Source organism: Sminthopsis crassicaudata, chromosome 3, assembly GCF_048593235.1.
Source record: "Sminthopsis crassicaudata isolate SCR6 chromosome 3, ASM4859323v1, whole genome shotgun sequence".
NCBI classification, from domain to species: Eukaryota; Metazoa; Chordata; class Mammalia; order Dasyuromorphia; family Dasyuridae; genus Sminthopsis; species Sminthopsis crassicaudata.
The window spans coordinates 283906707-283931131 of record NC_133619.1 but is presented as its reverse complement, the minus strand read 5'-3'; the positions used below and the strand labels follow the sequence as shown (position 1 = coordinate 283931131).

The window sequence follows — 24425 nt, the reverse complement described above, 5'->3', positions numbered from 1 at the left end:
AAAAGAATATTCATAGAAGAAATCTAAAAGAGTGAGATAAATTGGGTTTTATCTCAAGCCTCAAGAAAAGGCTTCTTAGAAATGCTCATAAAAAACTTCAAAAAGACAAATAGAAGAAAAAATGAGAAAGGAAATGTGAAATATGTATGAGAGAGTCAACAATTTGGAAAAGGAAGGAAAAAAATTGCCTGAACAACTCCTTAAACAGTAGAATAAATCAAATGATAAAAGAAATACAAAAGATAACTAAAGAAACTCATATCTAGTAAAAACTAAAACAGGGCAAATAGAAGATAATGACTTTGTAAGATAGCAAGAATCAGTTAAACAAACTAAAAAGAATGAAAAAATGGAAGAAAATATGAAATACCTCATTGGCAAAACAGCCAACCTGGAAAGTAGATCCAGAAGGGACACTGGAAAAATTATTGGCCTATCTGAAGGCCATGACCAAAATAAAAACCTGGATAGCATACTAGAAGACATCATTAAGGAAAACTGCCCCAATAGTCTAGAAACAGAGGGGAAGTACTTATTGAAAGAATCCATCAATCACCTCTGGAAAGAGACCCCACAAGGAAAACTTCAAGGAACATTGTTATGAAACTATAAAACCTTAATGTCAAGGAAAAAAATACTATAAACTGCCAGACAAAAATAATTCAAATATCAAGGAGCAACAGTCAGGATTGCCCAGCATCTGATAGCTTCTACAGTAAAGTACAAGAGGGCCTAGAATATCATATTCTAGAAGGCCAAGGACCTTGAGTTACCAAGAATTAACTATCCAGCAAAGCTAAGCATCATCTTTCAGAGGACAAGATGAAGTTTCAATGAAGTAAGATACTTTCAATCATTTTTATTGAAAAAAACAGAATTAAACAGAAAATTTAATTTACAAACACATAACACAAGAGAACCATAAAAAGATAAACAGGGGAAAATATATATATTTAAAGGTTAAACTATTTACATCCTTAGGAAAACAATATCTGTAACTTTTGAGAACTGTATCTGTCACTGGGGCAGAAAGAGTGAGGCATCCCATGGATTATGGTTGTAAATGGTCTTTGATGTGATGAAATCAAAGAAAAAGACATTAAAGGGTAAGGAGAAATGGTCTGTATTGGAAAAAGAGGAGAGGGAAAGTATAATGGGACAATTAGTTTACATGAAGAGGTGAAAGGGAAAGGGAGGGGGATGAACATAATCTGACATTTGATATAAAAGTTTTATATCAAAGTTTTGGCTTTAAGAGGAAATAATTTAATCATTCAGTTGGATAAAAAAATATTATCTCTTTCTGAAGAGGAAAGAGGAGAAAGAAGAAAAGATCAAAGGGAGGGTGAAGATAGAAGGGGAAGCAGAAACATTAGGAGAAAAGGTAAGAAACAGGGGAAAGAGTTGATAGAAGATAAAATCGCTAGTGGGTGGAGTAAATTAAAAAACCATTACTAAGAGAAGGGGGAAAAGGTGATAGGAAATAAGGTAGTGTAGGGTGGGTAAAAAAAAATATAGGGTTAAGGACAGGGTGAAAGAGAACAAAAGTAAATATAGGGGAGAAAATAGGATGGAGGGAAATACAAAGCTTGCAGTCATAACATATTATTCAGTAAGCACAATTTTGTTTTTGTCTAAATCAAATAGTTTATAATCTTAATCGTGAAGCTACTTAATCCAAATTAGCTTTATCATCATATTCAAGAGTCAAGAAGATGACATTGTACTATACTAGCTACAATACATATTTCCTATTACCCACAAAAAGAATGCATAAAGTAAATATAATCAGTAGACACTACATTGTTTTAGCATGAGACTAACACTAATTCAGAAAATCAGATAGAATATATTGTAATATGACCAAAATTCTTAGAAAAATGAGCTGTAATTATAAGTAAGTTTCTATAAAAAATATAATTGCTACAGAAGCTGTAACAGTGCCTTAGGAAGTTAGATTCTATCCCTAACACCCCTGTTATAAGATTTTATTCTGTCACAAATTATTTATACTGCCAAAAATTTCCAGCATATAGCCACATACAACATAATTTGTCACTATAATATGGAAAACCAAGAATCTATTCTTTAATTTTGTTCTTATACTAGCATTATGATAGAATCATCCTGGATATAGCTCATAATATGTCAAAAACACCAAAATTTCTGGTTCTGGTTCTCTACCAAGTCTGAACTTGAATGAACTTAAAAGACATCAGGATTTAGAGTAATTAAATTGTATAAATGCCTTTAAAAAAAGACAATATAGAAAATAGATAGCTCAAAACTTACCTTAAGGTACCATCTGTATTTAGTATGATCCAAGTTATCTGGATGCTTTGTTTTATCTAGAAACTGTTCTGCTTCTGTTAACCATTGGTTAAATATTTTCATATCATAATGAAAACACCTCCATTTTTCCACACATCTGTCAAACCTCCTAGAAATGAAAAAATAGAGACCATGAGAATGAAACGAATCTTATGAATAAAAGGATTTTTATAACTGTTGATTACTTTGACAAAGATATAATTCCGTAAGTACTTTATGCTTAGAGATTTTACTTTTATTTGAACATTAAAGAGAAAACTACTTGCTGTTTCATGAACTCAATATTTTATCTCTCACCTGCTGACTTTCTGTTTCTCATCCATGACAGTCTATTCTTACTGTTGCTTCTTAAGAATCCTTAGCTTCCATCATGGGACCATTGAAAGGGAACTTACAGGCCACTGAGTCCAAATTTTTCATTTTACAGATGAGTAAAATGAGAGGTTGAATGACTTGCCCAGAGTCAGACAGCTAATAAATGGCACAGACAGGATTTAAGACAAAAGTTTCCTCATTCCAAGTCTGGTCCTAGACTATAGCACTCTGTCTTTCAATAAATATGAGGAGTAGGATTTGAATCCAGATGGTCTCACCCCAGAGAATGTTGTCTTATTACTGTTTCATGTGGTCTCTAAACTCAGTTCAGGTACTATTGATTCCTCTTCCTACTTGGTATTTATTTATATATTTGTTTACATGTCGTATTTCCCAATAGAATGAAATCTTACATGAGGGCAAGTACTGTTTTTTTATGTTATTTTTTATTCCCATTCACATTGCCCTGTGTATTTTAAATGTTTAGTAAACCTTTGTTATATAATTGAAACAATAAACTTCATTGAGAGGGAGATGACTAAAACTAGAAAGGATTTCCCTTTCAATTTGAAAACACTTATGGAAGGAAATAAAAGTTACTTTATAGTGCTTTTCTTCCCCATGAAAATGACTCTGCTTTGTATCTTCCCCAAACTTGATAGTATTATATTACATTAAATTGTTTGGGTACTCATTCATTTAATTTTAATTTAAAAGGATTTAGGAAGCAAAATCAACTTATAAAATAAAGTCTGTTTTGTGTCTATGGTAATACTGAAAGTGTTTTCATTAAGATCCTTAGGCATCAAGGGACTATGAAGACAAATTATATCTAATTCATATGCTAGGTTTAGATGTAGCCAATTAACCAACTAATTGGTTATACTATATTCTGAGCTGGGCAGTGAGTCTCCCTTTACCCTTTATTTTTTATTGTATCCACTAACATTTTTAATTAGGATACGGAAGAGACTCATTTAGTACAATAAGCTTATGATTCAGAAGATGAAAATGTCAAGAAGCATCTAACTGGTCATACACATTTAGGCCAGAGGAAACATAGGAGATTATTTTGGTGCCACCTTAATCTTGGAGGATGGCTTGGGAAAGGGTTCAAATTCTGATTTGGTCAGTTTTATCAGATTTCATTGGCATCTGATTGAACAAAGAACTTTGGTTCTAGAATTGGTCTGTGTTTTTAGCATTCTATAGTGATTTGGTTCATGAGAAGCAACTGCACTATGTGGCTGCCTACATATATATTCTTATCAGATTTAATGGGAGTATGACACTGAGTGTTAAAAAAAGTTACAAAAATGAATTCTGAAAAAGTTATGATGATGTTCAAAGCAATACTTTGAACAGATTTTGGAGCATTTATAAATATTTCCTAACTCATTCTCACATCCAAAGCATATGGTAAGGGAGGAGCTTTGTGATTGACTAAATAGTTTGCTTCTTCAGCCTTCTTCTTTTTTTTTTTTTTTTTTTTTTTGTATTCTTTTTATGTGGCTTCTTTCTGACTTATAATGTCTGATGATAAATAATACTATAAGAAAAAAAGACCTCAGGCTCTTGTCCCACTGAGGCTAACATATTGTCTGGGAATACAGGCCTCTCATTGTACTCTGAATGATTTAGAATTAATTTTTTCAAGTGAACAATATTGAAGGGTTTGACCTTGATCTTATAAATTTTGAAAGGTCAGTAGAGCATATCAGATGGGAGTCTGAAGGTCTAGGAGTCTAGGACTTGAGTCCATGACAAACAGTTATTTTCAGGGACACATCACAGCCATAGCTGGGACAAAGACTCATCTGGAATCAAGGAATAGAGTACCAATGCTATGTAGAAACTAATCCAAGCCTGAGGCCAATTTACACAGAGACATAGCAAGTGTAGGGAAGAATGTATCCTCAAAGTATACAAGAAAATATTTGTGCTTTTGCTTTGAAGCAAATACTCTTTTATAAAAGGTAATTGATATTAAATGATAAAATGAAATAGAGGTTCTATTCACTAGTGGATATTGGAATAATATAGTAGGAATAGGGGTTCAAACTAATAGTAGCAGAGTCATCTGAACTCTTCAGGATGGTCCCTAGAATCCTAAGAGAAAGATGTGGTGAGACTGGCTCTGGGAATATACAAGCTACACAGAATTTTAAACATTTAGATATTTTAAACATATGAGTTGAAAATAATGACTATGAAACCTCAGAAATTCACCAAAAGTCTCCATTAATTTGAAGATTTTGGATGTCAATAATCATAAACTATTATACAAAAACCCCCCAAAACCAAATCAAATCAAACCAAAACAAGAAACAACCAACCAACCAAACCCAGCTCCCCTCAATTTGTCAGGCTACTTAAAACCAACTCTAGATGAAGGGTTTATTCTTCTTTTATCATCTTCCAAAGATGGTATGCCACAAAGTAGACTACTGTGCTGTGTTCGTCACAAAATTTGGTGATTAGATAAGAGTTCAACTATATTGAACCCTCCTTCTAAGAAAGACACCATTCTTTAACAGTGTGTGTGTGTGTGTGTGTGTGTGTGTGTGTGTGTGTGTGTGTGTGTGTGTACAATATATTCTACTAGACAAGCATTCGATTTTTCCAGCTGGGAATGGGAGATAATAGTACTTAACTCCACAAAAAGGCATACTATTAAAGTGGCAAACATAAGTTTTGTAAAAAGTTTTGTAACTTGTTCAATTAGAAAAATAGATATGTTATTATAAGCTCAGCAAACACCAAACCAATGTTAACAATTAACATTATCATCAACATTGTAAATCAGAAAATATATAATGATAGTGAAATAACCAATGAAATATTTAGCACACTAATCTGATATGGATAAGATTAATAGAGATGTGGATAGATATGATTTACTAAACATGGAATTTAATTTCATGTAATTGTTGCCTCTATCTGAAGCCAAATTTCTTCTCATTCATTGCTGTCATTTTTATATTTACTAAATGCTTAGAATGGAAAGTGTCACTGTGGTAAGTATCAAGGAAATAAAAGATTTAGTAAGACAGATCCTGTTTTCATGGAGCTTACAGTCCAGTCAGAGAATAAGCCATGAACAAAGATAAATATAATGAATGCAGAAACATATTAGAATTGCAATACACAATTCTTTGAGTTTTGAGGAGGAAACAGGAAGAACAGTGGGGGGAAATGAAAAGTTTCATGCAGGAGGTGACAATTGAATTGGGTTTGAAATAATGAGTGAAATTTCAACAGACCAAGAAGAACTTTGTAATACAATAATGAGCCAGAATTAAAATGCAGATGATAATGTAGTTTTGGGAGAGGAGGAAGAGTAACAAAAGATTATTCTAGAAAAGCAAAGTGTTACTAGGTTATGTTGGGTCCTTTATGTCAGTCAAGGAAATTTGTGCTTTACTTAAAAAACAAAAGAACCCACTAAAGGAATCCTATGACCAGATTCCTGCATAAGGAAGATTCTGGTAGCAGTATAATTGATGGATTTGAAGGGAAGAAGAGTGGAAATGGGAAGATCTTTTAGGACATTATTGCAGTAGTTCTATTGGGTGGTCTGTGGGAACAGACATAAAGATAAAGATATGAGAGGTATTTTTTGTTTAACAGAACAGTCAGAAAGTAAAATGAAAAAAAAAAACCAAACATCTGATTGTTAGGGCTGTTTTATTCATTTCCTTTGTTCTTTTTTTTTTATTATTATTATTTATTTTGTTTTGTTTTCTAAACAAAATAATGGGAGTATGACACTGGTTCTCTTTATCTTATTCAGGCTGGAAATGCAGCAGCTAGATCTCTTTCCATTATTGATTAACAAGAAAGCGTTGACCAGTTTTGTTTATGCCTTGGGCTGGTTTAATCCTTCTTAGGAAACTTGGTGTTCTCCTGAATCCAGGGACTGACCATACTGGTGCTTGACTTTGAAAGATATCCGATTGGCTTAGGCCACCATAATTGAAAACTCTAAAATTTAAGCATTCCAACAGCCATAGTTTCCCCAGTAGCAGGGATTATAGGAAAACATCTCCATATCTGGCTATTTCCTTTGATGCTTTAAATTCTTATCATTGAGGTTATTTATTCTATGAAACCTAGAGCTCATCATTTGTTTCTGAAATATAATTCTCAACATTTTCTTATATTGATCTTAATAAAGCTTCAGTAAATCACCAGTGTTGACTTTTGCAATAAATGTGACATAAAAATTTCATCTAGGAAATGTAGGACTGAAGGAGAATATAGACTGCATTCTTAAAAGGACATTCTAAGTCTCCCTACTTTTGTGTCCCCCCAAGCTACCCTTAAGGTTACCTGCCAATTCTTTCAATACAAATAAATAGATCTTCTGGCCAAAAAACTTGAAAGAGCAACTTAATAAAATTTTTTGTTTAGGAAATCAAAAAATTATAGTTGAAACTAATAAAGTTGTGGATTACTATGTTTTTGTCATCCATTCTACATCAGAAAAAGCTAGAATTGTCTATGTTTTAAAGACAGTTTACATATTAAGAAATAAATATTAGAATCCTAAAGATTGATAAGTCAGTTTGCCTTATTGCAAATTTTGAGTTTTATATAGCCATATCAATGATTTTCTGATTTTATAATGCTTATGAACATTTATAATTGTATCTACTGAAATTAGGAAAAGCATATTGTTTACCCCTGGAATGATAAAACATTCTGGGACATTATAACATATTTGTTAGAAGGATATCAAGTACTCCTAGAAAATATAATTGATATACTTTTTTTTCCTGATGATTTTCCTGGGAATGTTTATTTGTACTGGGATGATTGTTAATTCATTGATTGTAGGAATCAGTTTATTGGGAATATTATAGTAGTGGGTTAAGTCCAAGATAAAAGAACTATTTTTAAAAAGACTCTTTAAATGAAGATGTTCTAATTTATTATAATGAGATTTTATTTCCAGCTTGGACCTTCCATAATGAACATTATGTTTTTTCTTTGAAAGGCAGTTTCTACCTCGATGCTTGCATTCATTCATTCCAATGTTGTTCCAGACAATTCTTTGATTCATTGATTAATGGTGAGTTGAGTTGACTACTTGTGTGAAATCAGGTATCTAAGAAACTCACTGTTTCCTGATCCACAGATCCCCAAATTTTGGCTGCTAAATCAACCATAGATTTACCAGCAGTGGCAATAGTGTAATAACCTGCTTTAAAATCAAGTAAAACTTAATAGATTCAAGTTGTGTTATCAACCATATGAGATTGATAAAAAATTTTACTTTTCACTGGTAGCAGGTCAACAGGAAAAAGGATACAATTGGTTTCCTCTTGTCTTTAAAATTTCTAATGTATATATTTACTGTCAGGTTTCTTGATTAACTTATGACTTCGTCATGGAGGAATGATAGGGTAATGATAAGAGACTTCAATGATCCAAGCTTCTTACTTTGCCAAAGTAGCTGCATTTAGCACAAGATAACTCAGATGTTGTTGTTTGAGAGAACTGTAGATAATTTTGTGCTGAGTGCAGCTACTTTGACTCTACTTCCAAGTGAGTCTGAAGAAAAACAAATAAAAATTATCAAGAGAACAAAAAAAAATTGCTTAATGAGGAGAAGAGGTTGATAAAACAAGTCATTGCTTAAAGATTAAGGAGATTCTAAATCTTACTTGGCAGAAAAGCTAGAACAAGAGAGGAGTCATGAAGAACAGACTCTGAGAAGGAAGCAGGGTAAAACTAAATCACCTGAATAGTCAGTCAACAAACAAATAAATATTAACTATCTACTATGTGCCATCAAGCAATGTGTTAAAATTGGGGATATACTGAAAGGCAAAAAGTCCCCACTCTCAAAGAGGTCACAGTCTGTGAGAATATAAAGATTTATGCCTGAAATTACAAATGTAAATAAATTAGTTATCATAACATGATATTTTTTTATATTTAGAATTCAGATTAAAATATTTCATGCTAGTTCTTTCCTCATAGTACAGCAACATTCATGTTTTTTTTTTCATGTCAACCTAACACCAAGCACTAAACATATCTATGTTTGTAATTAAAATACTTAATTTATTCCATACATATACTAAAAGTTTCACAAGTAAAATTTGATTTGAGTAGTTTATCAAACAAGCTTTATATGAGAAAAATATCAAAAGTATGTACTTTATGAACAATACTTAATATCAGTAGTTATTTCATTACATTTACTTCATTGTATCACATTTATCTTTATCTGACTTCTATATTCCCTGAAGTTTTGAAGTATATGCTTTATATACAATAAGGCACATAAAATTTTAATTTATTATATTTAGGAATTGATGAAGCTTGTTAATGTCAGAGACTAAATATATTCTTGAATTTTTCACAATGTAATCTAATAATGATCATTTGTTCCCTCCCCAGAAAAATTTAGTAGAAGTTGATCTAAAATTTGCTGATTTTGCATGGTCATACTTGTAAATTAAATCTCTAATAAATCACCATGCTTCCCCCCCTCCCTCTCCCCCCCCTTTCTCCCTCCCCTCTCCTCCCCCCTCTCTCCCTCCTCCTTCTCCTTCTTCCTTTCCCTCTCCCTCTCCCTCTCCTTCTCTCTCTCTCTCTCTCAATTGAAATGTCAAAAAGAAAAAAGGAAGCCAGGAACAACTAAAGACAAGTAGGCACATTAAAAATAACATTAAGGGAAATCAATATAATTTAAAGTTTTTAGCACTCATCATATTATAGATTTAAAAGGGGGGGTTCCATTTTCATCTGAGAGGAGCCATAAATGTAGAACCAACATAAGAAAAGAAATAAATGTGGAATAAACATATGTGTAATAAATCTATTGATTTTTAAATTTTACAGATATTAAAACTCTCATTCACTATGCAAGGGGTACTGAAAATTGCATTGCTACTCCATTTACTTAAAACATAATTCATTTTCTGCTGCTTTAAATAAAAGTCAAGTTAGCTAAGGAATACTTTGGTATATATGTTAACTCTTTCAGGTCACTGAGATGCCATTATATTTACTATAAGAGATTTGAATAAATTATATCCTAATGTTTATGATATTATTGTCATTTTATATTTCATTTTGCAAGCTTAGCATTAAAATGATTATTCCTCTCCCTAAACTTGACCATAGTTAGAGTACATTGCTCTGAGGTATGCAGGGGGACTTGGTTTGGGCTATGTGTTTTAAAATGTCAAATTTCAGTCATAGGCATAGTAAACAAGAAACAGATTAACAGTCTTTCTCAATGAGCCCTCCCTCTTGCCTGTCTAAATAATATAAGATATTTAAGGATAGAGGAGAAAACAGGCCAGGAAGAAAGCTGCTCCCCAAGTGAGAGTCAATGAACATTTATTAAGTACTTTCTATATATCAGACATTTTATTAATTGTTGGGGATACTAAGAAAGGTATAAGATAGTTCCTACCTTACAATCTAATATATGAATAAAACACATAAAAAGACACTGAAAGGGATGTATTAAAAGGAGAAACACCAGACAAAAGGCCCAATGAAGGCCTACATTTGGGATGGGAAATTATCTGAGAAGATATTAGTTAACATAATTGATTTTATCTAAAAGAATAAGTTCCTGAAAGAAGATTTTCTAGGAAAATAGCTGGGGAATAGAGGGAAATTTCCAAAACCTTACTTAAATGGTGGAAGATCAGGGTGTCTCTCTAATGTCTGATTCCTATCTTTTCTAATTGGAAGAAGGCACCTGAGGGACAGGGGATATTGTCAATTTATCTTCTGCCTATCAAGGGACATAGGAAAAATTTGACAAGAAAGAAGTCATTCCTCAGTATCCAACCAATGCTATGGAACCTTCCCTACACAATGCTCATAGATACCTGGCTCTTCCAGGTCCACTGGTTGCCTTTTATGTACCCCTTTGATGAACAAGGACCTGACAGCTACAATCTTTATGAAAAGAAGGAAGACCACCAGTTATTATAATCTATCTAGCCACAATCTAACAACCACTTGGCTTTATCATTTGTCCTCCCTCTAAGCCTTTCTTTCCCACAGGAATGACTATTTGCCTTACCACTCTATCCCTAGGAATCCTACCCTCTCTCCTTTCTGTCCTCTCTGCTGATATACTATGTTAGTGTATCTCCACCTACTTTATAGCAGAATCCTCCCATATATGTTATCACCCCCAATTGGACTGTGCACTTTCTTAAGGAGGGAACTATCATTTATTTCTGTTTGGATCAACAGAATTTAGTACTTAGCACATAGAAATGTTGAGTGTTTTTCATTCACTTATTATCTTACACAACAGTGTTTCACATGTTCTTTAAGCACAACAAAATAGAAAAACATAAAGCACTTGTTTTAGAATCAGACAGATCTGAGACATAATTTTGGCTCTCCTACATACCATCTGAGTCTCAATCTCCTCAACAGGGCCTCAAGTGATGATTCTGATGCTTGCCCTACCAATCTCACTGGGGTTTTGTTTTGTTTTGTTTTTTTGAAGGATGAAGCTAAATAATATATACAAGGAGTACTTGGTGATGGTTAGGTGCTCTTTAAATGTGTGCTAATGGGGCAGCTAAGTGACACAGTGGATAGACTACCAGTCCTTTAGTCAGAAGGACTTTAATTCAAATCTGACCTCAGACACTTAATACTTTCTAGTTGTGTGACCCTGGACATATCACTTAACCCAAATTGCCTCAGCTAAAAAATGAAAAAACAAAACAAAACAAAAAAAAGTGTGCTATTATTATTTTACCAGCAGACTATAACTCCTTAATAAAACAGATAACTATACTAACTCTAAAAGCTCTCCTGAGAGCCTAGACCAAAGACTAAACTTGTTAGCATTCATAGAATCTTGACTTGTTCTAGGAAGCGACACACACCTGACAGTCCTTTATGTATTCACACTGGGACTAATACAAGGACATAAATCCCAAAACTCTAAACTGAGATCAATAATTATACCCTAGTTATTTATCACCTCAGAATTATACTAAATCCTGAAAAAATGTTACCTCATACCTGACCGAATCCAAATGTAGAGTGTATAAACAGATGCCACTATTTTGTCTACAATCCTTCCTGAATGAATTCCCCCATACCGATTCTTCCCAAAATACACCAACCAACACGTATGCTTTGGCCATTCTATTAGTTTTGCTTCTGGCCTATACTGGACCTCTGAATGCCAAACCTGATATGCATATATAGACTCCAAAAATATACCTATCTCTTCTTTTTAAAATAATAATAGATTTTTATTTTTAAAAATACATACAAAGATAGTTTTCAACATTCACCCTTGCAAAACCTTGTGCTCCAAATTTTTCTACCTCCTGCCTGTCTAGATAGCAAGTAATCTAATATAGGTTAAACACATGCAATTTTTCTAAATATATTTCCACATTTATCATGCTATATGAGAAAAATCATATCAAAAGCGGAAAAAAAACAAGAAAGAAACAAAAAGCAACCAAACAAACAACAAAAAAAGCATATTATGCTATGATCCACATTCAGTCTCCATAGTTCTCTCTCTGGCTGTGGATGGCTCTATTACAAGTCTATTAAACTTGCCTTGAATCACCTCTTTGCTGAAAAGAGACAAGTCTATCACAGTTGATCATCACATAATTTTGTTATTACTGCATACAATGTCTTCCTGATTCTAGTCATTTCACTTAGCATCAATTCATGTAAGTTTTTCCAGACTTTTCTGAAATCAACCTGCTCATTATTTCTTATAGAACTATAATATTCCATTACATTCATATACCATAACTTATCCAGCTCTTCTCCTACTGATAGACATCCACTCATTTTCCAGTTTCTTGTCTGTATAAAAAAGGATTGCTACAAACATTTTTGCACATTTGGGTCCTTTTTCTTCTTCTATGAGCTCTTTGGAACATAGACACAGGAGAGACATTGTTGGATCAAAAAGTAAGCTCAATTGGACAGCCCTTTAGTATAATTCCAAATTGTTATCCAGAATGCATTCCTCTCTCTTCTGATTTTGATCTTGCCTATAACTTCACGTCTCAAAAATTATGGAGCAGCTAGTTGGAATAATGAAAAGATAGAGCACTGAGCCTGTAGTCAGGTAGATTTGAGTCCAAATTTGGCTTCAAACTAGCTGTTCGACCTCAGGCAAATCTCAGTCTCTGTTTTCCTTAGCTTCCTAAACTGTAAAATAGGGATAAAAATAGCATCCATCACCAAGAGTTATTATGCAGCCCAAATGAAATAATATTTGTGAAGTGATGAGAATAATACTCAGCACATGGTGGGCTCTATGTAAGTGCTATTGTTTTTATTCACATTATGATCAATCAACATGTATTTATTGTTTACCAAGGAGCCTAGGCACTGGGAAATTTTAAAAAACAAATAAAATCCTACTCTTAATGAGCTTACAATTTAATGAGGAAGACAAAAATTCTCATTTTCTTTTACTGGAAGCTCTGATGCTGATTTTATCTCTGCCTTTACAGGGTCTGGCACAAAATAGTCCTTTACCTTAAGGAGGTTACATTCTACCAGAAAGTACTATGCCATGCAGAAATAAATAAGTTAATATATAGCAGAAAGTGATGGAGGCAAAAGAGCCATTGAAATAAAGTACTCGATTAAGGAAAACTCCATGAAAATTTTTGTACTTGAAAAATCCTTTAAAAAGTGGTTTTTGACTGGCAGAGAAAAATAGAGAATTCATTTTAGGCCCAGAGGCAGGAGATGGCATATCTAGTTCAGGACTGAATGAATGAATAAAAAAATCATTTATTAAGCACTAAATATGTGCCAGTTTCTAAAGATAAAAATAAAAAAGAAACAATTCATGACCTCAAGGAGTTTAAATCTAAAGAAGGAGGCAATATACATGGGGAAGTAGTGGCCTAGAAGAAAATTTTTATCTTGAGGAATCACAGGGTTAATCATCAACTCAATTGTTCAATTGACATCAGGGGAGTTGGGGGTGGGTTTGGCTGGCAGAACAGTTTGAAAGATAGCCCAGAACTTTGACTAAATAACATGATATAATCAGGATAGTTATTGTAAGATAAGCAAGTCTGTCTTCAATCAACCTCCTATCAAGACAAATCTGTTCAAGAGTGAGAATTCTAAAACATTGATTTCCTCATTGACTAAGGATGTGATTTCCGGAGGTCTAGCCAACAGATTTTATTCTTGCTAATATTTAATGGGACATGAAGCATGGTTCTGTCTGTGGCTGACTACATAGAATGGTTTAGAAACAGTGACAATCCCAGATCAGTTAGGATATGGAATATACAACGAAGGAAAATATGGAATGAGCTTAAGAAGTTAGATTTCACTTAGCTGATGGATAGTGTTATGTCTGAGGCTAAGAATTTTGCATTTTATATTACTGAGACTAACTGAAAGTTTTTGAGTAGGTGAGTGATGTGGTCCACCTTGTGAAGTAGGAAGGTTATTTTTTTTTTTTTTAACTGTGTAAAGGACAGCTTGTAGAGAGAAGGAAAGGTAAACAGAGAAATTAGATAAAAGACAATAGCAACAATTCTTCAGGAAAGGGATGGAGAGGACTTGAATTTGGGTGGTAGCTTTATGACTGGAGACAAGGGAATAGATTTAAGAAATGTTGAAAAAGAATTGAGAGATTTCAGCAACTGATTGCATGTGATAGATAAAAAAGATAAGGAGGATTCAAAGACAATTCCAGTTTCCATTTCAGGTAATTAAAAGAAATGGAAAAAAAAAAATAGAGAACTGTGGAGTAGTAGGAAGTTGTTATGGGATGATGATGAGTTCAATTAGGAATAGTTGAGTTTGAGTTGTCAATTATACATCCACACAGATCTGTCCAGTGGGCATTTAAAGATACAAGACTGGAGTTTAGAGGAGATACTGGAGGCTTGATAAATAGCCCTGAAAATTATTTTTTTAGACTATCAACAAGCAAGGCTGAAAGGAGTAGTTACTCATTATCAGGATACTCAACTTGAGTAAACATGATTTGTTTTTCTTTCAGTATTTTTTGCTACTCTTTGATGTCACAGATATGATTGTATATATTTTAGGGTTTTATGAAGGGCAACATTAAAAACATAGTTAAAATAAATCTTTTGGATATTCCTATACTACCAAAAGCTCTCATTGAAATAAGTTTTAAATAGGAAAGTAATACAGCAGTGGCTTTCTTTATCTCTGTACTTCTTACATTCATCTCCTTTAGATTTGAGAAAAAATTACCTTTTAACAAAAAGAAAAATAAAACATATTCCTTATATTATTAGTATTAAGTCATGAAAACACATTATTCTAAACAAAACTCTTCTTTCCCCCTTTAAAATATATTTCCTGTTGTCTCAGGGGATATTATAAAAGGTGCAATATTTGGCAGTTCTATCATGTTGCAAAAATATTCAGGATAGACTATTTCTGTGCTCCTTATGAAAAAACAATGTAGGATTATGCTAATATTAACCTAAAAATTATGCAATTTCAGTGACTTGATTCAGCACAATTAGCCTCCTGTAAAAATATACAAAACTTCACGGTACCATAAATAATTCTGTATTAATGAACATACTCTTATCTTTAAAATTTAGGGCCATCCTGACAAAATAAATAATGTTAACATCCTAAAATTATATAATTTGAATTTTTAGAAAAAATGAAATAAAGCTAACCTACTTTCTGAGGACCAGTATGGTTACACTTTTAAAAATTTACATATTGTAAGTATTGATTCATAGTTAATTTATATATCATCTGGTATATGGCCCAAATGATGATATAATTTCAGAAAACATTAACTCCAGATCTTACAATCATTGCTTTGCTATCTGTATGACATATTTTGCACATTGACTTTTTTTCTTTTTACCCAGATGCAAAGTAAAATAAGTGTTATACTCAGAAACACCATTTAATAATATTAAAGCATATATACTAAAGATAATTTCTATTCAGTCAAGATTGGAAAATGTACTTCTAGCACCACAACTACAAATGGATTGTTATTGTACCTAGATAAATCAATCCTACCTAGCTATAGTAAAAGAAAGCTGTGATTAATCAGAGTTTCTTTTGGGAAGGATCTTCGAGGTCATATAGGGACCTCTCCTTTAAGAGATAGAGAAACTGAAGACCAGTTGCAAAGCAACTTACCTAAATTTACCTACACAATTACTAGTGCAGGGATTTAAATTGAAGTTCCATGATTTCAAACTTAGTTATTTTAACATTCTTTTCATTGTAGCATATTTTCTTTTTGAATTGTTTTTGATGTGACTCTAGAGTAACTCTAAAGTAGGAATTTTGATTCAGAGTATATAAGATTTTTAAAAAATCATTTTGATAACTGTTTCAATATAATTCATTTCCTTTGTAATCCTATGCATTTTTTCCATTACTTTTTTTTTCAAAGTGCCATAGAATTCATCAGATTGTTAAAGAGGAAAGTTTAACCACCATTCCAGATTATAGGAATAAAATTAAAATTCTGCTACAAATAATAAAAAAATAAAATAAACAGATCAAATTTAAAAAGTAAAATTTCAAAAGTTATTAAATTATTTCACATTCTCTGGTCCAATATTACAACATTAAGTATAAAGAGCCAAATTACAAATTACATTAATGTGAACTAAAAAAAGTTTTCTTTTTTTTACTGATTTGGAGTGAAGTTCCCTGGGTTTGAAATCTTGAGCCTGACACAAAATATCTATATTGGCAAGTTGTTAGGCAATCTGGAACTTAGGTTCTTCATCTGTAAAATGAGGGAATTTTTCTAGATCAGTAGTATCAGTCTTAAATAGAAATAGGGGTCATTAAACTAATATATAAGAATCCCTGACAGGAAGTTTTTTCTTAGAAAATCACATATTCTTATTGCCTATATTTTGTTGTACTTTTACTTATTTTGTTAAATATTTCTGAATTATGTTTTAATCTTTTTAGAGCTACATATAGATGAGCCACATGTAGCTTGTGAAGAGAATGTTTGACATGGTCTTGATGATTACTAAGGTTCTCTTAACATCATGATACAAATGATTCCCATATCTATATTTTCAGCCCCACCTTCTCTCCTGAGCAAGTCCTACATCATCAACTTTCTCTTGGAGATCTAGAACTGGAAAACCATAAATATCTCACCTTAACATATCTAAAATACAAATGACTATTTTTTCTACAGAATTCTTCCCTCTTCTAAAATTTCCTATTGCTATCAAAGTCACTATGATATTTCTAGTCCCAAGTCTCTGGGCACAAATTTGGGGCCATCAACTCTTCATAACCTCAACTTCTTTCTCTAACTCACTGCACATAATTCAATCTACTACCAAATCTTTTTGTTTCTACTTTCACAGCATCTCTCAAATAGGTTTTCTTCTCTTGACTTTCATATCTACCACTCTAGAACAGGCCTTTATCACCTCTTATAGACTGCTACAATAGCCTTTGAATTTGTCTACTTGCCTCAAGTTTGTCCCCATTTTAATTCTCAATTTAGCTGCCAAGGTGATTTTTCTAGAGTGCAGTTTGATTATTTAACCTCTTAACTCAATACACCCCAGTGGCTTCTTATTGACTCCCAGATCAATTATAAAATACTTTGTTCTCTAAAGTCCTTCATAACCTGACTCCTTCCTACATAACCAATTTATTCCTACCCCTATTCCCCTTCACATATAGTTAGATCCTGATTAATAGTCAAAATAATTAATAATAAATCCCCTGAATTCATATTTTTTTCCTAATTTGAAACTACTTAGTTCCATGGGTATGACCATATTTTACATACTTAAAACTTCAAATGATGCAAATTTGAATACATGCTAACACTTCTCAGCATTAATCAGGACCAATAATTTTGATTCTGTGAATCTAGACTTCTTATCACAATAGACTTTTTCCTGCCTCCATTCCTTCTCTCACTGGTTATCCTCTGATCTTAGAATATATCTCTTTTAATCTCTACTTATTGGCTTCTTTTAAAACTCACATTAAATCCTACCTTCTGCATGAAGTCCTTCCTATCTATCAGCTTCCTCCCAGCTTTTCCAAATGTCAGGGTCTCCCCTCTGAGATTACCTTTCAGTTAGAATGTGTGTGTGTGTTTACATTTAAAGTTGTACTAAATTTTGGTCCATATATGTTTATTCCATTAGAATGATGCTTTTGAGGACTTTCTTTGGATCCCAGATTTTAGCACAAAATAAGTAAATGCTTATCAACTGCCTTAACACTTCTAGCTTCATTCTCTGGTCACTTAATACTTATAGATTTTATATAAGAAGACATGAGTTTTTAATTAATCAAATGTTTGTGAAATATGGAACATGTAAAGTTGAGCAAATTATTTAAACTGCTCTTTAATGATATATTACCCTAGTTCATAGAATTATATCAATTGAAAATTTTATAAATGTTGTCATATGTTAGCTGTTATTTCTTGGCCAACAATTTATTTCTCAGATATTATCCTATACCCAATCAAAGCACAGAATCAGTTTTCAGACCTCATCAGATATTTTTTCAGACCCTTAACTCAATAGTATTTGTTTTGTCATGTTTGAAATGAATTTTAACAAAGATTTATTAAACAGAAACAATCATCAAAATATTAAATAATGTCAAGGAAGTAGATACTAATTGATAATCGCTATAGACTTTCAAAAATAGATGAAATGGCAATAATGTTCACATGAAATATAATGAGAATAATTACATAAGCATTTATTTCTTACTTAGCATTCTCTTGCCTTAACATTTTTCTTCATTTGTTAATAGTATGGAGTACTGAGGTTTCTTCTCTTGACATACAGAGTATTTATGAAGAAACATTTTTTCTTTAAAGACATATGTGCAGGCACACACATACATATACACACGTGTGTGTGTGTGTGTGTGTGATTTCCTTGATACAGTGAATTGCAAATAAGGAAATCCTCTCAACCAAAGCAAATCTATACCTTCTTTGTAGTTTCTAATCTTAGAGAGTTGCTTTCAGGAGTTCTCAAACTACTGCCTGAGGCCCAGATGTGGCCTGCTTGAGGACATTTATGCCGCCCACCAGGTTATGGCAAATGGGCTGAGGGCGGAGACAGAGTGTGTGTGTGTGTTTTTTTTTTTTGTTTTGTTTTGTTTTTTTTTAACTATAGTCCAGCCCTCCAACAGTCTGAAAGACAGTGAACTGGCCCCCTATTTAAAAAGTTTGAGGACCAATGTATATTTGTTCAATGTCATACAGTCAGAATGTTTCACTTGAATACAGGTCTTCCAGGATTTGACTCTTTATGATAGAAGCAATAGCCTAACTCCTTCCCCCACATTTTAAGCTAATTTTTTCTTGAAAAGAGATTCAAACTATCATTAAGACTCAGTTGGCTCAGGCCTCTTAATAACACTTTCTTGTCATTTGGGTATAAAACAGCTATGGGGAACTCTGTGGATTCTGACTCCTGACGGATGGATAAACAATGAATAAATCAGGCAGAGGAACTTCACTTAGTAGAATCAACTTGAGGTTTCCTTTATGCATATACTTCTTGAATATTCTACTCTGGCTAAGTAAATTTCCTTTTCTTAACTTCTGAATAACTTACTATTATCTGTCTGTTTATCTTTCTTTTCATTATTGAACAAGATATTGGCCCTCATCAGTCTCAAGACAGGATTGTACTCTATTTCTTATACCATGATGATTTTCTCTAAATTATAACATGTATATGTATGTATGGGTATATGTATACATATGTATATTAAATAACACTTGTCAGATAAACCTATATTACATATGTGTATGTGTGTTTTAAATTATTATTTTTCTCCATAGTTTAACAACATGGGCTTCATCAAAACACATTTGAAAGATTGCAAACAAAAAATGTAGACTGGTGTATATAGGTGGCTGTTATAATAGCCAATAAACTCTAAAAATTACCCAAAAGGAGGAAAATTGTTTTTATTTCAAAAGTGTAAATTGGTTTTGGTGCAGAAATAAAGAATTAATACTTTGTAAACTGTACCAATATAGAAGTGCTAAGTAGGGTCAACAGAGATCTGCTAAAATGGCAGCAGAGAAACATTTTTTAAGAAACTGCAAGAAGATACAGACTAGAATATTTGAAGATTTAAGTAAAGGTAATTTTTTGAAGGGCATTCAGGATAATGAACTAGTCAGAAAGGCTATAATTCAGACAGAAAATATTCAAAGCACTTTTTGATAAAATCCAATAAGTACTAAATATAAGACAAGTACCCAAACCAAAATAACTGCCTAGTACTGAATATGTGTTCATTAAAATATATTTATTGAATAAGTCGATGCATAAATGAATCAATAGACAATATGTACATATGTGCGTGTATGTGTGTGTGTGTATAGGATTTCTAGTCGACATAAAAAATAGATGAGTTTTATGAATAATATAACTAAAGCTACAAAAGAGAGAAGCATAAAAAGCTTTCTTGATAATGAAAATATTATAAAGGACACAGACACACTAGAAGAAATTCTTCTCATTAAATACACTTTGGTTTTTGTCATGAATGGAAAATATAGTGGCATTGTGACAAAGTGGCAGTGAAGTCAGGAATATTTGAATTCAAATATTGGGCTGTGTGATCCTAGGGAAGTGATTTAGTATCTTTGGTCACTCTATAAGATTGTAAAATAGAGCAGATACATTGATAGAGGGAAATTACTCTTTGAGAATTCCCTGTGCTAATGGATTCATAAGTCTGGTGTCAAAAATTAGTGGAAAATATATATCACTGTAATTTGGCATAGCCAGACTGATTCACCATTCAGATAGTCATAATTACTGAGTTTAAACCTGAATACATCGTTAAGCACTTAACAATGTCTGCATATAGAAAATACTATAGAAATACTTATTCCCTTCATTACTACTCTCTCCCTTCCTTTCTTGGCCCATTTTAGTGATGGATTCTTCAGTGATATAGCCATTTCTATAAGATGACTATGGAGGCGACACATTCACCTCTACAATCACTGAGCTAAAGTCAAACAAACTCTAGTCACTTTCATATGCTTTATGTACTTTTTATTATATTTGACTTATCAAGAGTCACAACTTCATGAATAAATATAAAAAATCAGTCCCCATGATCTTTCACTTGTCTTATTAAAATATGAGTGCATAAGGGAAAATGTTCACTGCATAAAGCTACCATATTCATTATATGTTAGATAGAGTTTTTTTTTATCATATATTTGAAGGCACATGTCTGATTCTGTAGGGATTACTATATGATTTAATTAATGTAGGATCTTTCTATCTTTGTAGGTGTCTCATGCAGAATAATATTGGTATCAACATGTGCTGTACTCACAAAGAAATAAATATAACTTTGTCTTTGTATAAAAATAAGATTGGAGAGTTGCAAATAGAATACAAACATACTAAGGAGAAAAGCCATACCTAAAAAAAAAAACTAGGGATAGTGACATAACTTTTATTATTGTTATTATTTTAAACCTGTATTTTACTTGAATAGGAAAGTCAGTGTGCAATTCCCATCAAGCATCAATGCTAATTGGCAAATACATCTGTGACTATTCAAAGTTTATGTTACTCATCCAATGTCCTGTGTGAATTACACGTGGATCTTTTTTATTTCAAGGCCAGTTCTCAATTTATTATTTAAAGCTGTCTTGCCAGTATTGATATTTTAGAAATCTGTATGTATGGTTTAATACTGGGGATGTGTTTTAAAAAAATTTCTCACAAGGTCAATGAGTAGCAAAATGAGGAATGTGAATAAAAGGTGAATATAATTAAGATTCACTTTGTTTTGCCTCCTTCTGATAATGCATACAGACAGGAATTTAATATCTCAGCTATACATTTCTAGCCCTAATCTCTTTTCTGAACTCTAATCCTATATTATCCACGGTTTGTTAGATATCTCCACCAGAATGTTCTATTATGCCTTAAACCTAACATATCTACAACAAAATTCATTATCTTTCCTCCTTAAACCTCACCTTTTTACAAATATCCCTATTTCTCAAGAGAGTGCTAGCTTCTTTCCATGCAACTTTTGGTTAGTTGAATTATGTTTAATTCTTCCTCCCTTTCTCACTCTCCAACTCTCATATCAATTCTATTGCCAAGTCTTGTACATTTCACTTCTATGGTATCATTCACATCTATCCCATTTTTTTCCCCCACTAACATGGTCACTACCCTAATTTGGTTTCTGGTTAACTGGTCCTCTTGCCTGGAGTGCTGAAATAGCATTTTCATAGTTCTCCCTACTATTAGTCTCTCTTCTATCCAATGCATGAATCACATAACTCCGTGTTCTGAATCTCTTCCCATTCTAATTCATTTCCCACATAGATGTCATTGATCTTCTTAAAGAGTAGATATGGCAACATCAACTCCCTGCCCTCAAATTTCATGGCTCCTTATTACTTCTAAGATCATATATAAAATCCTCTGATTCCTCCTGTCATTCTAGTCTTCTTATTGTATTATTCTTCTTATACTCAAACCACTGACTTGGTTTCCTTTCTTTTCATCATACAAAACATTTCATCTCCCAAGTGTGTGCATCTTAATTTGTTGTCCCTAATGGAATGTTCTCCCTCCTAATCTCCACCTCCTGACTTTCCTGATTTCCTGCAAGTATAAGCTAAGGTACTCCTTTCTGCATAAAGCTTCTTCCTTGCCCATTAATGCTATTGCCTTCACTAGGAGATTATTTCCAATTTATTGCATATATACCTGGTTTGTATGAACTGTATATACTATAAATACATAGTTATCTCCTACATTAGATTTTGAGTTTCTTGAGGTCAGGGACTTTTTTGCCTATCTTTATTTCCCCAGGGCTTAGCACAGTGCTTGGTCCATGGCAGATACTAATAAACTGTTGTTTTAGCTACAAAAGATTCTCTCTTTCTCTTTGTCTGTCTGTCTCTGTCTCTCTCCCTCTATTGTGCTTTCCCTTTCTCTTTTCTCCCTCTATCTCCCCTTATAGTCTTAAACAGTTGCCTAGATTGCTAAATGCTTAAGTATCTTAATGTTAAGTGTCACCTGCCTCATATATGCCAGATAAGGAACTTGAACTCAATTTTCCTAGCTTTAAGATCAATTTACTCTTCATTGACTTCTGTGCCTTTCAATGTTAAGGCTACAAATTTCAAGATGTAATGGTTATAGAAAGGTAGATAAAAGAGAAAACATATAGTTTTTTTTGTTTTTTTTTTTAACAATTTAGTTAACATGTGTACATGTTCTCTGATGCCACACTGAAGGAAAGATGTGAGCTTGGATTTCTGGATGGATCTGTCAGCTTTCAGAATTGTCCTTCTAAACTGGAAAAATGCAGAATATAAGCTGGCTGTGAACTATATGTTATCTAGTAAGTTCAGAGAGATCATCACTATACTAGTTAAAGAACAATTAAAGCCACTCTAGAAAACCAAGAAATAAATTGTATAGATCAGATTAACATCAGAAGTAGTATCACCAATGAGGAAGTTATACTAGACCCTAAAAGTGATACACACATTTCTCCCAGACCCTGTTCTGGAACTGATCAACATCACCAAGTTGAAATGTGGATTTTATGTTTGACATAGAAGCTACTTTGATCCTTTCTTATTTAATTATTTTAATGTCATAAATAATAGAAACAGTTTATTCTAGAAAATGATCCTGATCCAAAAGAGATATTGATAACATAAGATAAACTAAATATCTGTAGGGTTTTTGAAGTTTCACTATAGCCAATATTTTCTGGTTGAAAATTGAATCAATCTTATTAAACAGAGTTTGACATACAGTGGAGAGAATGCCACTTCAAATTTTGGGCAATATTAGATAAGCAAAACACAATCATTATGTTAAGTTTTATGGAAATTTTTTTTATAATATAATATGGGTTAAATAAAACATTTAAAACTGGATAGTAATTTAAGTTATTTAACAAGCTCACTAATTATATAACCATATCACTATTTTTTTCTTCTCTGCTATAGAGTTATTTTAATTTTTGAACAAAGAAAATAATTTTATTTGGTAAGAATTAGCAAGTTAAACAATAATTAAGATATGTTTTTTTATCAACTTGAACAACAAAAAAAATCTACTTTATATTCTGTTCCTATAAAATGTAATTAAGATGTGAACAAACTCTGGTTTGGTTTATTTCCACAAATAAAGCAAAACAAATTTAAAGTAGTTCTTTATTAACCTTGTTATCCCTCATCCCCCATTCAAATTTATGGCCAAATAAGTATTAATTAAACTAATAAACATTATTAAATATATGAAATGAACCCAACAGAATTGTATTACTATCAATATGTTCTAATACACACATGTATATGTATGTATATGTGTGTGTGTGTGTATATATATATATATATATATATATATATATATATATATATATATATATATATACATACATATAATTTTCTATATGGTAAGTTACAATTAGAGGTTGTTCAAAATGAAAATAGTACTGAAGGTTACATTGTATTCACATCTACTCAACATGATGAAACATGGAATAATAGAGAGCTGATTTCACAATCAGGAAGCTTTTGTTTACAACACCTACTAGTATATCGCCCTACCCAAACTGTTTAACCTACTGGTGACATAGACAATACTCTAATACTTTAAATTACCAACTGTTTTGGTTTCCATTAGGGGTTCTCCATAACAATGAAATAATAGATTCAGTCTCTATTTGTTTTCATTATATTACTCTTTGAATACACATAGACATGCATGCAT

At 32.4% G+C, this 24425-nt stretch overlaps 1 protein-coding gene across 1 annotated transcript in view; it reads right to left on the bottom strand.

Moving 5' to 3' along the window:
• The window catches only part of DMD (dystrophin), a 2117885-nt gene that overhangs the window by 1106200 nt on the left and 987260 nt on the right, over positions 1-24425 (bottom strand). Inside the window, 1 exon segment of the mRNA XM_074300855.1 lies at positions 2293-2440. Coding sequence (XP_074156956.1) covers positions 2293-2440 — 148 coding nt within the window.